The sequence below is a fragment of the Rhamphochromis sp. 'chilingali' genome (assembly GCF_963969265.1).
Source record: "Rhamphochromis sp. 'chilingali' genome assembly, chromosome: 2".
Classification (NCBI taxonomy): Eukaryota; Metazoa; Chordata; class Actinopteri; order Cichliformes; family Cichlidae; genus Rhamphochromis; species Rhamphochromis sp. 'chilingali'.
The window spans coordinates 25,708,589-25,726,831 of NC_137930.1; the positions used below are offsets into that span (position 1 = coordinate 25,708,589).

An 18,243-nucleotide genomic window follows, 5' to 3' on the forward strand; every position below is an offset into this window, starting at 1 on the left:
AGGCTGCGTGCGCGTGTCCCACGGCCGTTTACGTCATTAATGAGCACTTAGTCAAAAGGAGGGGTTTCAACATGTGCACAAAAACAGAGAAGACGCTCAGCGGCACGCCTACAAAGTTTTGGGTACATTTGAGAATTTAAATACCTCTTTGAAAAGAGGAGCTGCACATCAGCAGGTGTGGACCATGGAGGCAATGGACACAAGCATCTCCACCGAGGAGAAGAAGAGGCGCCTTGAACAAAAGTAAGTTCAACTGGGGTAATATTGCACACGAATATGTAAACTGCTGCTAATTGAAACACTTTTTAACCTAAAGATGAATTTCCACGATCAGAATTTCTAAGGTTTTACAATATATTTTTAAAAAAAGAACACAAAAAGAAAAGAAAAGTCGTCAGTTTCAGCTCTTTCTTTGCATTTTTGCTGATCACAAGTTAATTACGTATTTTTACATCATAAGAATACTGTTGCTCATATAATAAGTTAGACAATGAATTGCAAAAAATAAATTTAAAAAATCCACTGGTATATTTCCACAACTTCCAGTGCTTTCTGACATTCTGACCTATTTCTCTATTCTGAAAGTTTGCACTCTAACCTACACAACTATTTGAATCATCAGCTTATTCAGCTGCTTCCTGTCAGTAAGTGCTCCTGCATCAGAAACACTCCCTTGCTGACAGCTTTTATTTTCTGTGTGGAACTCAGGAGAAACACATTCACAGAACAAGAGCTTACAGATTAATTATTTACAGCAACTCTATATGTATGAACTGTCAGGAAAGGTTGAGACTGGGCCATCCTGGTGCTGCAGACAGGCCTCCCTGCTCTGTGTGGTTAAAAGGTAGCATCTGGGGGCAAATGATGTAGAAAATACATGACAGACAAAAATACGTCATGATTATTTTTAATATGTTGTTCAAAATACACCATGTTAAGTATTTGGCAGTCATTTCAAACATCTGTGATGACATTGGTTTTGATAACATCTTTAGCCTCCACCCAGCACCACCCTGACTTGAGGGACTTCAAGGGTAGGATAGGTTCAAACTAAGTATGGAAGTCTCTGAATTTCTTTGGTGGAAAAGATAAATTAAATCATAGCTTCACACACTAAATGACTTCTGCCCCTTGAAGATTCATTTAATCCACATCTCAGGGCAGACCTGATGTCAAAAAGCCAAGATGCAAACTGAACCTTAGGAAACCCATTCTGATAAATGAAAACATCAAATTGACCATAGTGCATAAAAAATGAATTTCTATGACTGTCTGCCTTCAGCTGTGTTTCTGTTTGATCACAGGGTGTTTGTCAACAGAAGCCTGACGCTGGAAAATATTAAATGCTATGGCTTCGACATGGACTACACGCTAGCAAGTAAGTAGAAGCAAAAAAAAAAGTTTAATCATCTTTATTTATTCTATTTGATATTGAGTTATCTGTACTTCTCCTTGCTTTCTGAGGAACATGACTGTGTCTAGCACAGAGAGTCATAGGATTATTATTTACCTACAAATCCTTAAGTTTGCAGTGTTGTGATGATGTCAGCTATACAATGTTTACATTTGATACACTTGGCCAAGAACAGTACAGTTTATGTATAACTGTATAATAACGTCATTTTTACTTTTACTTTAACTTGATTGTTTAATTTATGTTTACTGCACACTTTTAAAAATTGCCACCTATTTATCTATAGTACAATATATAGAGTGTATAATGGTCTAGATACCAACAGGATACCATGTATCCTACCAATAAAGTCATTATTACTTAACAAAGGATAAAACCCTTCCCTGAGCAGAATGAAGTATAAGGTACTTAATCTATATTTGTTCATTTTTAAACTATATTTTGCTTATCATACTTTTTACAGCATGTGTATAAAATATTAAATCACCCTGAAGATGCTACATGTTGTCTTCATTCATAATTTTGAACTCTCTGTGCTGAATTCTTCATTATAGTTTCTGACTTTCCTTTCAAACAAGCTGCACAACAGTGGATGATTGTGTATTCATGCTTTTGCTGTGTGCATTTCTGCTTGCAGCGTATACGTCTCCCGACTACGAGAGCTTGGGCTTTGAGCAGATACGAGACAGGATGGTGTCCATTGGATACCCTCATGAGATTCTGCGCTACAAGTACGACCCCAGCTTCCCCACTCGGTTAGTTCCAAGTCGATTTACGCTACAATGAAGTAGCCAATCAATTCTTCTTATATTTTTTTTTGTTCTTGTCTATTATTGATAAACCTTCTCCCCTTTTCTCCCCCTCAGTGGCTTAGTGGTTGACACTACATATGGGAACCTCCTGAAGGTGGACTCAAATGGAAATATATTAGTCTGCAGTCATGGCTTTCAGTTCCTCAAAGGGTAAAGTTGGAAACAAGTGAATACAGTAAAGAAAATGTTTGTATAATCTATTTTGTACTGTTTGGAATGATAGAGATCATCGAGGTGAGGACAGGCAGAGAGAAAGAGACAGAAACATAAAGACTAAAACCCAAGCAAGGCTGGGCCAGTTGAATTCAACACACACACACGCACACACACACACACACACGCACGCACGCACGCACACACGCACACACACACATATAAAAAACACCCAGCATGCCCCTGCGGGCGGTTTATCCTTCAAGCTCGGGTCCTCTACCAGAGGCCTGGGAGCTTGAGGGTCCTGCGCAGTATCTTAGCTGTTCCCAGGACTGCGCTCTTCTGGACAGAGATCTCCGATGTTATTCCCGGGATCTGCTGGAGCCACTCGCCTAGCTTGGGAGTCACCGCACCTAGTGCTCCGATTACCACGGGGACCACCGTTACCTTCACCCTCCACATCCTCTCGAGCTCTTCTCTGAGCCCTTGGTATTTCTCCAGCTTCTCGTGTTCCTTCTTCCTGATATTGCTGTCATTCGGAACCGCTACATCGATCACTACGGCCGTCTTCTTCTGTTTGTCTACCACCACTATGTCCGGTTGGTTAGCCACCACCATTTTGTCCGTCTGTATCTGGAAGTCCCACAGGATCTTAGCTCGGTCATTCTCCACCACCCTTGGGGGCATCTCCCATTTTGACCTCGGGACTTCTAGGTTATACTCGGCACAGATGTTCCTGTACACTATGCCGGCCACTTGGTTATGGCGTTCCATGTATGCCTTGCCTGCTAGCATCTTGCACCCTGCTGTTATGTGCTGGATTGTCTCTGGGGCATCTTTACACAGCCTGCACCTGGGGTCTTGCCTGGTGTGATAGACCCCAGCCTCTATGGATCTTGTACTCAGAGATTGTTCTTGTGCTGCCATGATTAGTGCCTCTGTGCTGTCTTTCAGTCCAGCTTTGTCCAGCCACTGGTAGGATTTCTGGATATCAGCCACCTCCTCTATCTGCCGGTGGTACATACCGTGCAGGGGCCTGTCCTTCCATGATGGTTCCTCGTCTCCCTCCTCTTTCTTGGGTTTCTGCTGCCTGAGGTATTCACTGAGCACTCGGTCAGTTGGATATATATATATATATATATATATATATATATATATATATATATATATATATATATATATATATATATATATATTAGGGGTGCAACGATACTCGTATTGATATTGAACCGTTCGATACAGTGCTTTCGGTTCGGTACGCATATGTATCGAACAATACAAAATTTGTAATTTATTTTATCAACTTTCCTTCTGACTATGCTGTCTGTGTTGAGCGCTCAGTGAATCTGCGTTCGACTGCTCCGCCTAGGGTCGACAGTGCAGCCTAGGCGGAGTAGTCGAACGCAGATTCACTGAGCGCTCAACACAGACAGCATCCTCAGAAGGAAGAGCGCAGGGCAAGCTAGCGAGACAGAAGTTAAGCTCTCCTTACAACATGGACCTCCCCCACCCTCATTCAGATCTGGCGTTTGGAATTATTTTGGTTTTCATGTGACGTATGACCCTGAAGGTAAGCGAGTCATGGACTAAAGTAAAACAGTATGTTGGATGTGCCACACAATGCTCAATTACATGGGTGGGAACTAGTGTGTTAGCGCAGTTAGCTCGTTAACGTGTTGGCCGTCTAGCCCCATGCACGGGGCGATCGGCGGTAGCTCGTTAACGGAGATTTGCTGTGTTGTGGCGTTAAGGTCATTTCAACGAGATTAACCTGAAAGCACTAGTGGGAACACAACGAATATGACTGTACATTTACGCCGACATCATCCTAGTGCAAAGACAAGTGGAAGCAGACAAAAAAAAGCAAGCATGCTACTAACTTTAGCCGAGTCATTTAGACAGCTGTTAGCACAGGATTCTCCTTATGCTGCTGAGAATATAGCCCAGAAGAAGCGGATAGTATAGCTTTTATTTTGGAAAGAGACATTTCTCTGTAATAAACTCTCTTTTCCAAAGATGAGTGATTCCTCAATCAGATACAGGGCTCGCAATATCGCTAGCCCGACTCCCGGAGCTAGCGATTTTTTTCAGTCGGGCTACCAAAATCTATCTCTGCCCTGCCCGTCGGGCTTTTGTAGGAAGGAAAAATATATGTCAATGCTTTTGCATTCTTTCAGAAATGTAGCTGGGTAATTATGTCATTGGCATCGGTGAGCCACTGTCAATATGTGACATATTGAAGTCGCCTTTGAATTTGCGCTTGTTTTTTTGCTTTCACTTTGCAATCGTGCGAACTGTGTATAGAAAGCCACAGTACTGATCTGTGAGTGATGATAATTTGCGCACCAATTCCTCTGACATCGTCTTATTAATCGTTAGCTTACTATGCAAACATGACAAGTGAAATCTCCCGCAGCTTAAACATGTGAGAGGTTGATCGCGCAGAGAATCGCTGAGCTTATGTGAGTGCGTGTGTAAAAGCATTTCAGTTCTGCTGAGCCAAATAAGAAAGGTCAGGGTGAAGAAGTGACAGCCAAAGAAAAGCTTACCACAAAACGGAGAAGTTATGACAAATCAGACTATAAGGCAAAAAGAAAGTGCAGCTTTATGGTTTCATGGACAAAAGAATTTCTGTGGCTGCAATATGACGAGCTAAATAACCAGGGCTGCACATAAGTGGTCCGCAGGTGCGCATTCGCTGTCAAAATAAAAAACACGCACAAGGGTTAGGGTTAAATTTAAAAACTGTACTTTTGAGTTAAAATATATATTTATAATTTTAATAAATGACAAATTAAAAAGGCATGAACATTTTTTTGTATCGAAAAAATATCGAACCGTGACACCAAAGTATCGAACCAAACCGAGAATTTTGTGTATCGTTGCACCCCTAATATAAATATAAATATATATATATATATATATATATATATATATATATATATATATAGATATAGATATAGATATATAGATATATATATATACAATCAAGATGTGATTAACTTATAAACTTTCAGCTTAAATTCAAAAATTACATTACAGTAATTTTTATACACAGTCCCCTATTTTCTGTGACAGAGGGCTCCCTGACAGTTTCATAGCCAGGTGAGGTCCTGGTCCAAGTGCATAACTATATTTGAAACTCTCAACAGGAGGTACAAAGAGCTGTCAGTGCAAGTGAAGAAGGCCATCATCAGACTGAAAATCCCAAATAAACTTCAGGGAAGAAACGTAGCACTTGGTGACATCCATTCTTCTAGACTTTTAGACTTCAGACAGTTACTGACTGCAAAGGATTTTTATTGAAGTATTATAAGCAATTCTTATATATAAAGTAATTTTGGTTTGTTCAATTGCTGTTGAGCCTCTGAAAACAGGGGAATGTGTATGAACATGGCTGTAATTCCATAAACTTGTTTTAAAAAAAATCAAGTCAGCATAAAATTGTTAGATATAGACACAATGTCAACAAACAGTTATCAACATCAGCGGTCTCACTTGTGTAATTAAGTCCCACCTTTTTGTTGTTGTTATAAAAAAAGCAACATCAGGTTTCCTTTTAAATATGAAAATGAGATATTACCTCACTGAATAAACACTGGTTTGCATTGATATCCAACAGACAAGGAAGAAAAAGAATCTCAAAATTGAGTAGTTTTGTTTTGGCCTTTATATTGTCTCACTGAAATGGCTGTCAACTTCTTCTTTTTTGCTTGTAAATCGCAGCAGTCAGTACAAGCAAGTGAGTTCAAAGCTAAGAATTTACACAAACTAGATGTAAATTCACGCACGTTTGCAAAAATGTTTTTGTTTCTCTGCAGCCAGTCAGTGCATCTGGGTTGTTAACATTGATCCGTGTTATCATTTTGTGCCACAGTGAAGACATTCACAAATATTACCCGAACATGTTCATCCAGAGAGACGACACTGATCGCTTTTACATCCTGAACACTCTCTTCAATCTTTCAGGTATAAAATCCTGCACTCTGCTATACTTTGTGTAAATTTTGTTTAGCGTCTTTGCTTTTCTACAATTTTTCAAATTTTCCTATGCATTCTAAACAATTTACGATTTATATGCACCCTGCAGAGACTTATCTCTATGCCTGCCTGGTTGACTTCTTTACTGGATGTACCAGATACACAAAGTAAGTCACATATTTTATCCATATTATATTAAACTATCATCCCACCAAGACTTGGAGAAATATTCACTGTTGAATAAACTCTTTGTCCCTTCCATACCTGTGTTAAACTCTTCCAGCCTCCTGAAAGGTTTCCAGCACGGTGACTTGCTAATGTCGTACAGAAGCATGTTCCAGGATGTTCGAGATGCCGTGGACTACACTCATGATACGGTGAGTTCACAAAACCCGCCAAAGTGCAACGTTAAACACAAAGAAAATGTGTGGACTTCTCAAAATTACAAAATGTTCAAACTGTTTTTTAGGGATCCTTGAAAGAATTAACTACCAAGAATTTGGAGAAATACGTTGTCAGAGATGTGAGTAAACTGAAAAGATTATCAGTCTGAGTTTATGTTAGCAGACTGAAACACTGAAAGTATAAATGTTTACAGCCAAACCTCCCTGTGCTCCTCACCCGGATCAAAGAGGTGGCCAAGGTTTTCCTCGCCACTAACAGTGACTACTACTACACCGAGGTGAGTGTGCCATGACTAAAACCTTCCAACTACAAAGGAAAATCAATGCCCCCATCGTCAGCTACACCTTGCTATTACTAGGTTGGACCCCTTTTTCCTTCAGAATTGCCTCAATTCTTTGTGGCATATATTCAACAAGGCCCTTCCTCGGAGAACAAATTCTGAGTCTGAATGTTGAAGCCAAAAGTTTGAGATACTGTTTCCTTTATGGCTCAAAGTAGTCTGGCTTCTCTGGGTTCTGGCACAGCTAAACGCACTGAGTTGCTGCCATGTGATTGGTTGATTAGATATTTGCATTAACAAGCAGTTGAATAGGTAGACCTAATGAAGCGGCCTGTTAATGTTTATGAGATCATTGTAAATGATCATTCTGCCTTTTAAATCATTCTAACTGTATATTTTACACTTTACCTTCTTCATCAAGGTCATCATGACATACCTGCTGGAAAGTAATGTGAAGGTAAGGCATCTTCAACTGTGGTTGGACTTTCTGTCCTCTAAAGAGAATCATGAGAATGACATTTTAAAAAAAATTTTTTTTCCTTCCAGCCTGGAAGCCCCAGAAAGAGCTGGCGCTCGTATTTCGACCTTGTTGTTGTGGACACCAAAAAGCCGCTGTTCTTTGCAGAGGGGACTGTGCTGAGACAAGTGGACACGGTGTGAAAGAGTGTTTGAAGAGTTGCATCACAATGTTGAGCATCAACAGTTTCCAGTAATCTGTTTCCTTTTTATACACAGAACACAGGAAAGCTTCACATCGGGACATACACCGGTGACCTCCAGCATGGAACAGTCTACTCAGGAGGTGAGACAGCACTGAGTTTTCCTTCGACTATTTTGTCCTTATTAGTAACGTTCAATTCTGTTCAGTTCAGCTGCTTAACTTGTGTTTTCTGGTTACAGGATCCTCAGACATTGTTTGTGATCTGCTGGGCGTCATAGGCAAGGACATCCTCTATGTCGGAGATCACATCTTTGGCGACATCCTGAAGTCTAAGAAGAGACAGGGCTGGAAGACTTTCCTGGTCGTTCCTGAGCTCACCAAAGAGCTGCAAGTGTGGGAGGAAAGGAAAAGTAAGAACAATGATCCACTCGTTGTGTGCTGTTTTACTGTTGTGTCATGGTTTTGATGCAATACTTGGTTTTTCAGATATCTTTGAGGAGCTCAAGTGTCTTGATCTCTACTTAGCTGAACTTAACAAGTGAGTCTATTTTTTGTTTCGGTATATTTCCTGTAGATATGTTTAGATTTGAAAGGCACTCAGATCTGCAGTTTTTAGATCGGTGAGCTTTACCATTACTATAATTTAAAATAGTTAAACCCAATGAAATAATCAACATGTTCTCATAAGGTGCAGGGTTCTATATGTGGCTAGCAGGTGGAGCACAAGCACCCACAAGCCCCAGTTTTGGAAAAAAAAAAATCCCATCTTGTGTCATGAATAGATGGGATAGACTAACATTTTATTCAGTAACCATATGTAAGATTTTAAATGTTTTATTAATTCATGCATTTTTACTGGAAATTAAACAAGTTTGTTGATGTTTTGCAGCTCTTGAGATTCCAAACGAGAGAACTCTTCGCTGCGTATTTACTCACTAACACTAATGCTGATAAGACTTGCATTTGATTTTTCATTTCCTACATGTGACACAGTTAGATAAAGTGACATAGCACGTGTTCATTTTTCTATATGTGTCTTTTGAAGGCACCCAGACACCACCAGTCAAGAATATCGTGACATCGGTTCCATTCATATGAGAATGAAGGTGAGCTCTGCACACCACAACACAGTATTTTAAACATTTCCACACCTTAGTTGTGGATGCGCGTAAAGTTCAATGCATTCGTACAACCTACACTGTACCTTCAGCTGGTATTAGAAATGCTTTTTTGGATTCAAATTCTGCCTCATTCTCTGTATGTTGAAAGCTCAAAGTCCTGCATGGGAGCTAAATTATCACCACCATGAAATAAATATGTCTCATATGTCCTGAGATATACCTGGAATACGTTTTATGTCATTTTAAATGCATAAATGCACTTCTAAAATTTACCACTACGATAGCAATGCTTCACTATTGTAGCAGAAGAAAACCCAAATGTGTCTGTGCAGCATAACTGTCGTTCAGCACCATTACAGTTCACTTCACCACTTTGACAGTGTTTCTATTCCTTCGCTCTACATATGGTTAAAACTACACTTTTTAAAGTATTGAGTAACTTTCCACAGTCACCGAGTTGCAGCACTAGTTGGCACAAGTCACCCATAGTGTTAAGGTTCACAGAATAAGTGTATTTTTTAATAGTAAATACAGGTGTTGGCATGTTAACAGTACGGAAGACATAAAATTGCCTTTGATGTTGAAATCATGTCCTGATTTGTATTTTATGGAAACTGTTCGGAGTCTGTTTACAATCCCCGATTACACTGACACGCCCAGTACCATAGACTGTATGAAAAAGATGGAACAGAGTCCACCAAAGGCTGTTCAAAAGTGGTAGCGAGGAGCAAAAGGTGAGTTTGGCTACAAAAAACCTGAGGATGTAACTCATTCGTGTGTCATACTGAAGGATACCCAATCTTTCCATAAACCAGACCATAATCAACTTTTCAGTATGACTTAAAACTTATAACCATGAGTGTTAACAATAAAAGTGTTTGCTGAGGTCATAAATCAAGTGAACAGGGAGTCATGTTACAATAGACTTTTATACATTCTGACTTGTAGCCAGCTGGTGGTGATGCCCCCTGCTGGCCTTTGGAAAAAATACAGGTTTAAGGCACCTCAAAATATGCTTTAGTTTTCAGACCCTGAGGTTGTGTCTAGCTTTCATATACAGTCTACTGCTAAAAGGACAGAATAAAAGAAAACAGTACAAAAAAGTTTATGGTTAAAATGAAGCTGTTTTTGAACAAGAAATCATCCCTGAATGAGCAAGAATGAACATGCTCCTGGAATGTGTCTCTCATGCCAGAGACTTGAACTGTACACTGACACATTTCCTCTGTGGAAATTTACCATCCATGGACACTCATGGTGCAACATGATTTCCAACACAACAGCAACTGCACTCTGCTATGAAAACTGTAGAAGGACAGTAACACTAATGACCGAGTAACAGATAATATCTGTGGTCTCCAAGACTGCAGGGAAACCTCTGCACGCTCCTGAGCGTAACACGAATCTCCTTAAAACAACACGTCAGAGGTAGATTATGACTTTTGACTCCCTCTGTCTATAAGAAGTCTATTCCCAAAAAAGTAAACTTTCTTAGAATTAAATTGGACTAAGCAGGAAGTCAGATTGGTATATTTTCACTCATCAACATTTAAAATGTTCGATGTGATGTGTGCCATTAAGCCACTGCATTGTTTATTTTATACTTGCAGTTGCTGACCTACAGGATGGACATGTCATATGGCCAGATGGGCAGCCTCCTGCGCAGCGGCTCCAGGCAGACGCTGTTCGCCAGCCAGCTCATGCGCTATGCAGATCTGTACTCTTCCTCCTGCCTGAATCTGATGCATTACCCCGTCAATTACCTCTTCATGGCTCCTCCAGTCCTGGTCAGCCCTCCTCTTTGGTCAAACATCACAGAAAGGAGATGTTTGTCTCTTTCATCATTTATCCTGAGAGTCTTTTTTTCTCTCTCTCAGATGCCCCACGAGGTTGTTTCTGAGGCATCTCCAGACTTTGTGTCATCGCCGCTTACTCTCAACAGCTATCCTCTCACAAACAAAAGCTGAGGTAACAGATCTTTATGATAAACTGTATTTCTTCTCTACATTTGTTCATGTTAAAAAGTTCACAAGTAGTTCATTTGTTTCTTCCATTGCAGTGACGGCAGAGTCAGACTCAGGGATGAAGAAGCTACAGAGTAATGTGCATCTTCTTGTCATTAACATTTCACACACTGAAGACGGCTGCTTGTACCCGTGCACACATGAAGGGTTTATTGTAAACCTAAGGTGCACACACTAGCACGAAATTAACTTACTGCTCCACATGCACGCTGACAGTTTAGGATTTCAAACAGAAACAGACTCAGTGTTTTTACTTCTAGTTTTAAAGGTTATGTAATGGTTTATTTTTTTTTTTTAAATGTTCAAAAAAAGGAGCTTTACTCCATAATCTGTTGAATTGGTTCAATAAAACATTCATAAAATCCGTTTTTATTGTTCTCAATGAAGTAAAGCTCCTAAATAAGCATATAAATCAGTTTTGTCTAAGAGAGATAAATAATATTCAGAATTTTTTTTGTAGTTGTTGCAATCACAGTTTTTAGATGTGATTTTTCACACAAAAATATAAGTATTATTATTTTAAAGCTCAGCAACAGATCGTTTAAACTAGGAGGCAAAATCTTAAAAATATAGCAATATAGCATACTTTAGGAAAAATAACGTGTAGTTAAAGATTTTACTTTCTGCATTAAAGTTTTTGTCCAGTGGGTGGCGCCTGATCACCTCTGCAGCCCACCTGAGGATTGATTCCTGTGTGGTTGAATGAGTTTATTTTTATACCCACAACAAACATATTGAATAGTTTTATCTCCTCAAACAAATATTTAATCTTCCAAAAAGCTCTCATCACTTTTATACCAGAAACATTTATCTCACAGCTGTTGCAGAAGCTCGTCTTGATCGTTAAACTTAAATAAGTTACATTTATTTTGAATACATGAAAGCAGAAGCAGATGTTAATATCAGGAGCCTCCATCTGGGTATTCATTCATCATGGAGAGCACCAACATAAACAGATGTGACGCAATCCATGAGCAAACACCTAAACACACTCACAAATATGTGTGGCTCTGCAGGACACAGGGCACCTGGACATTTAGCATTTGTTCTCCTTCTGTATCTCAGGAACACACGCACACACACACACTTTCTCTCCGTTGTTACTGTAGGATTTCCGCGCTCATGTGTGATTGTGGAGGAATTTTCTATCAGAGTGTCATGATGGTGAAAATGGTGAAATCCTTTACCATCAGTGACGCTTCACTCTGGAGCCAAACTTCAGCTTCACAGTGATGTGCTGATCGTGTTATTTTATTTTATTTATTAACTACTTAGAGCATTAGTAAAGATGATGTGTGTGAAGAGATTAAATGTGAATCTAACTTAATCTAAAGTCATCATTGTTTTAAAAATATTTCAAACTTTCAGCTGCTTTAAGATTAACACAGATGAACTCTTTTGCGTTTTTTCGCTGCTTGCTTCAGATTGTTTTCAGATAAGCCACGAGAGGTAAATCCAATGCTCAGTTTTCAATCCCTCCTCCTCCTCCTTGTCAAAACAGGCACATAAACATTTCCTTGATGATTTCACTTCTTGTATCGGGGCTATTTTGGTTTATTTGGATTTCTGCCTGCCCATTGTCTGTTGGTCACCCGTGTTTATTGTTGCTGTTTCTTGAGTCATTGTGTTCGCTTTGCCCTGTTGTATTTTCTCACCTGCACAAATCAGTTGATCGCTTCTGTTTAATCTGCTTTTGAATGAATGCATTTTGTGAGAATAACCCACACTCGGCGTCCGCTGCTATTTGATGTTCAGTGAAACTAAAGCAGGCTCTGATGATCAGTTTGTCGCTGTGGTAAATTTTCATTTCATCATTAATCATTTATCACATCAGCATAACGAGCATTTTGTGATTGTGTCAAATTCACTAGTTGCCTCTGCACTACAGCGCCTGTCCTTTGGATGGCATTAAACTGCCTCTCTGCAGCAGGGATGAATCTTTGAAGAGGGTTAAATGATGGGCACGGTCAGCACATCAGCAGAGAGGCTGTGCATCTTCATTTATCTCTCAGCAAAGAAAAGAGCCGAGAGAAACGACAAGTTTTGCTTTTCTTTTCAAATGTACCAGCTCCCATTTTTAATATGAAAATAAAGCATTGCTTCCTGTTTCAAATATTTTGAAAGTTGCTGAAATACAAAAGAGATTATATAAAATAGGAAACTTGTTCCCTGCCAAAAATACAATAATTTCCTTTTTAGACTTGTCCAAAAATCAGACTAACATACAAATCTACCCTACGCATCACACAATAGCCACCACACCGCTCTCTGATGGGAGAACTGTAAATCACAACTGTTTGTCTTTAAAATAATTTAGCGTCTGATCACTCCTTTAATAGCCTAACTGCTTAAACAGAGGAGGAAGAGGAGTGCCATCAGGATCCAAAATAGGGCCGTGACATTAATAAAGTTTCACACCAGCATTATTTTTGGCAAACAAAATTCACAGCAATGATTTTTATCATGATATTAAAGGAGAACTTGAAACACGAGTAGCCATAATACTGTTGGTGAAATCCATTAAAACACGTATATGTTCTGTGTTTTGGGGGGAAATGAATGTGACTCAAAATCCAAGTGCACAGACGTGGTGAAAGAGTCTGTGGTTATGAATTTCTAAAAGCATATAATGGGAACAATTATGCAAATATTTTACAATATATGCAACATGTGTATTACTGCCACAGTTTAGATGTATTTTATCATCAGTCAGGGTTAACATGGCACCCCGGCTGAACGATGACAGCATGTCTGCTCTCCAGAGAGCTCATCACACCGTCGAAGCATCCAGAACCTGCTGTTTGATTTAAACACAGTGGCTAATGTGCTTTTGGTTGGAGGCCTTTCTGAACTGTTTGTTGCATTTATTAGAATGTGAAAAATGTCACCACACTGAATGGCTTTGCAAAGTGTGAAAATGCCAAAGAAATCGTTAATAATTCCAGTTATTTGCTTTGTTATGCAGCGAAAGCAGCATCACTGCACGAGAGTGAAAATGTATGGAATGCCAAAGTGGTTTTAGATCTGAGCCTACAAATAAGATACTATTGTTCACAACAAACTAAAAAAAAAAATCATATTTTATTTCTTGTTCATCATCTACTTTGCAAACGGAAGGTTCAGTGAATATAAACATTTAAAAATAAATTGTGCTTACTTACACTAAAACAAATGGAAAGTCTTGGAGGTGTAATTTGAAAGTTACTGGTGGTTTTTACTGCTCCGGCCCACTTACAGTCAAACTGGGCTGTATAAGGCCCATGAAGTCAGATGAGTTTGACCCCCTAATGTTTGCCATATGAATTTCAAACCTAATGATTTTCACTTTGTTGATCCTATGCCTTTGCTGGGTCATTGTTTGCATTTACAAACATTTTTCCTCACTGCGTGTGAAGCTCTGAGTGTTTTCCCCGTCTTCCACTTGACTGGATAGTCTACACCAAGTGAAATTTAAACCCAAATATATACTTTTATTTTTTCCACGACACAATAACACCGATACGGTTCACACGTACTCACAATAGTTGATTATTTAAGGCAGGATTTCTGCCATCTTTCTAAACTTTCTAGTTTCCTCTCAAATTAAAAATGGAGTTCTGTAAGTTTTGCAAAATAAATAAATAAATGTTTTTAATAAATGCAACACAATTTTGCAACAAGATCCAGAGCGAAAATCTGTTTGTGCATCAAAACTGTCGAAGCTGTAAGTGCACCCTGCTAAACCGTCCGTTTAAGGCCTGCAGGGATTTCAAAGTTTAGGTACAAAAACTGACAATTTTCATGTTTTTTTTCCACCCTCTACTTTCTAGACTTTGTCACTGGAGTATAAAGGGCAATTTATATTTTTATGAGAATGCTGCATCTGCTGTGCAATCGTGTGGTTTCATTTAAACCCATCATTTTGCAAAAAAAATAAAAAACTGACAAAGATGTAAATTTAACTGACTTTATTTAGAGAGAGGGTGACAGAAGAACATGACAGCAGATTAATGAGAAAGGTTTCACAAACCTGTTAAATAAATTATTTAAAAGAAATACACATTTACTTGGTTTAAGATCAATTATATAAATGCATCACATAATTTAACTTGTTTTTTTTCCCCCTTTTCAAAAATGTACATTACCAAAAACTAAATCAAACACATTAACTCGTGAGCAGTAGCTCCAAAAATAAATGACAAACAAAACAAGCACAGCGTTTGCTCTGTAATTGAGTTCATGTAATCATTTAATTAGCTTCTCTTGCCTGGAGTTTAACCGTGCATTCTCTGATTGAGGTTTTAAGCTGCTCAAAAAGCACTGCTGACATGTTGGGTTTCACTGCAGGATACTTGCTGCTCTATGCAGTCAGATAGCTGCAGAAGCACCACCGTCCCCCATTCCACACATTCCAGGATTTCCCAGCAAGCATTGCAAGCAAGCCTAAACAAGTCACGTTCTTTACTCAGGAAGAATTTCACACAGTCAAGTGACTGAAGCCTGCTTTTGTTTTCCCTCTGGTGAGCAATCAGAAAGACCCACCTTTACATCTGAAACACCTCTGTCACCGTTTAAAATGTATTATTACTATCATACGTTTTCTTTTTTGTCTTTTTTTTCCCTTGTTCCTTTCTGGAGAGACCTAATGAGATTCTATAAACCAGCTTTACTACACAGTCACAGCAAACTTTCTTTTCACCTGAAACCTTTTACTGCAGCGGGGCAATCTGTGCCCCAAAATATGCTTCCTGTCTGTTTTTAATAATACCTTGAGTCCTTCTCCAGCAGCTTGTAACAGCAACTGGACTGTGGTTAAACATTTCCACCCAGAAAGGTCCGCTGACAGTCATCAAAACAAACGTCTTTGCTCTCCTACTTCAGGGTTCAAACACGAGGCACACACGCACGCACACAGGAGCAGTGACACCTAATCTCGACACGGAAAGAGAAGGAAGAAAGAAAATAAAGGGAAGGCAAAAGGCAAGAGGGTGAGAGGGCCTTGCTCCCTACATTCCTCACAAACGTCCCCTCCCCCCATCGACCTGCTACCACCGAGGATGCTCAGAAAGAAAGAAACCCCCCCCCCACATACATTGACCTCCCACCCCTCCTCCTTTTCTTTTTCATCTGCTTATTTTACCCCAACATCCATGCTCACCATCTCATTGACAACAGAACACCATGAAGAAAAAAGGTAGAAGTCTGATAAGAAGAGAAAAACTTGATTGTTTAATCATTTTAACATAAATAAACTGCAGTGTCCGCTTTTACTTCAAATCCATCTACAGTTGTGTGTGTGGGTTTTTTTTTAAGTTAAATTCACACTTTGTTTGGCGCCTGATGGAAATATGTGATGATTTCCATCACAAGCTTGACCCCTCCTAAAAAAAGAAAAACCCAACTGTACCATATGTGTCTTCTTTACTTCATGTGCCTCATTTGTGAACCATTACCCAAAACTCTGGTCACAAGGACTTATGTCAGCCTAGAAAATGTGTGTAAACTCTGCTCTGTAAATACAGTACTAGGTAAACAGCTTAGGAGGCTTTCTGCCTCTACCTGCCATCAGACACTGGCTTTACTTCTACACAAGCTCGTCTGAAGCGAGCCCTTTAAGCACCGGTTTTAGTGTGAACTGAGGCCAAATGCTATGACAATACTATTGCACTGCTAGAATGGATGGTACAGTAGTGCAACATTGTCAAAGCAGCTGACCTCAGCATGTGTCAGCACATGGACATGGGGTGGGGGGGTGGGGGGGGTTACAGCCATTCTTCACAGCCAAACTCCAATTACGCTTAAATAAGAAGCAAAGGTGTTATTTATAACAAAACAAGAAGGTGGGTGTTGAAATGCAAATTTACCTGTCTTCTTCCATGTGGCTGATAACGTCTGTCGAGTGTGGACTTAAGTCTACAGGTTTCTGTGCAGCAGGAGACACAGTTGCATCACATTTAAGCACACCCGGGGGAAAAAAAAAAAAAAAAAAAATCTCTCCACACGCAGGTTAAGAGTTAAGGCAGTAAAGGGAGGTTTGAGTGTCTGTTTCATCAGCCAATGCCCTTTTAATATTGCACTGCTCATCTCAGTGTCCAGTAGTGCAACAGAAAAAGGGCAGTGGACAACAACATGGACACAATCAGCCTCCACTGCACATACTGACTCAACTACCCACCTTGTTTTCTCAGCCCTGCAACAAACAGTCGCTTAAATCACACAAATGAATTAAAACACACACACACACACAAACACACACACACACACACACACACACACACACACACACACGGATCAGAAAAAAAAAAAAAAGAGGGAAAAAAAAGTAAAGTTAGTTTGCAAACTAACTAAATTAAACCGGAAACAAATTGTTACTTCTGCACAAAGTCATGGGTTTAGCTCAAAAAAAGTTCAGCCCTGCAAGCGTGCATGTCCTGGAAACAAAAGTTAGGATGTCACAGATTAACAGTATAGCTTTTCAGCTGAGGAGTTAAATGAACTTCCCAAATTAAACAGCATTGGTTACTCTCACCCTGGGAGAATGGGAATTTCCCAGCATGTGGGCCCATACTATTCTCTCCAGTGAATGACATGCATTCTAATTTTGGTGGAGAAATGGGAGGTTGGAAACAGGGGAGGGGGGACACACACACACACACACACACACACACACACACACACACACACACACACACACACACTCTCTCTCTCTCTCTCTCTCTCAAAGGATTCAAAGAGCCAGGGCTGATAATGCCAAACTATAAAAACACATTTTAAAAATAAATAAATATTAGTTTTGTGCAAAACGAACACATGGTGGGGGAAAAATTGAGCTAAATTATTTAACATATTCAAACTGAAAAAAAAGTTTGCATCAATACAGGAAAAAATTAGTAAACTGTAGCACTCCCTGGAAATAAAAGTGAAGCAAATCCTGCAAGTTTACACAATGGGTGCGCAGTTACACAACGTACAGAATCTATAGCATGACAGGAAAGAGGCGTTGCAAGCGTCCAGAACACAGCGTAGCTTCCTCATTCCTCAGACATCTGACGATTCCTATAAATACACCTCAAGGTGTTCCTCTCCCCCCACCCACCCCTTTTTTCTTCCCCCCTTTTTTTACCTGTTCTTGGGAGCTTTATCCGCCATACATCTCTGTGAGCGGCCTATACGCCATCTAGAAGCGCTGGCTTTGCTGTGCGAGCCACTCCGGCCAGCTCTCACAAACCCACAGAACCATACTGACGACTTGTTAGATTGCACAACAGCATATAGGCTGCACTAAACGTACGCACACGCTAGCACCGTGAAAATGTCCCCCCCACCCACCGAACCCCCCTCGGAGAGACCCACCGCACTAAGATAACGGCGCGATAAGGTGGAGGACGCGGGGTGTCTGTCCACAAGGCGTTA

At 39.9% G+C, this 18,243-nt stretch overlaps 1 protein-coding gene across 1 annotated transcript; it reads left to right on the forward strand.

Annotated features, from left to right (window-relative positions):
• The first annotated feature begins 66 nt into the window (after nt 1–66).
• On the forward strand, nt 67–17,554 carry LOC308392651 (cytosolic purine 5'-nucleotidase-like). The gene is made up of 18 exons (XM_080875784.1): nt 67–243; nt 1,305–1,378; nt 2,052–2,169; nt 2,281–2,376; nt 6,257–6,348; nt 6,470–6,527; nt 6,644–6,737; nt 6,830–6,883; nt 6,959–7,042; nt 7,467–7,502; nt 7,592–7,699; nt 7,781–7,847; nt 7,946–8,116; nt 8,193–8,244; nt 8,752–8,812; nt 10,438–10,614; nt 10,705–10,795; nt 10,887–17,554. Exons 1-17 carry the CDS (start codon nt 185–187, stop codon nt 10,792–10,794), a joined length of 1,491 nt encoding a protein of 496 aa, XP_080731910.1. The 5' UTR covers nt 67–184; the 3' UTR covers nt 10,795; nt 10,887–17,554.
• The last annotated feature ends 689 nt before the right edge of the window (nt 17,555–18,243 follow it).

Coding starts and splice junctions, on each gene's coding strand:
- LOC308392651 (XM_080875784.1), top strand. CDS start 185: ATGGAGGCAATGGACACAAGCATCTCCACCGAGGAGAAGAAGAGGCGC. Junction 7,848..7,945: donor TGGAACAGTCTACTCAGGAG/GTGAGACAGCAC, acceptor TTCTGGTTACAG/GATCCTCAGACATTGTTTGT. Junction 8,813..10,437: donor CCATTCATATGAGAATGAAG/GTGAGCTCTGCA, acceptor TTATACTTGCAG/TTGCTGACCTACAGGATGGA.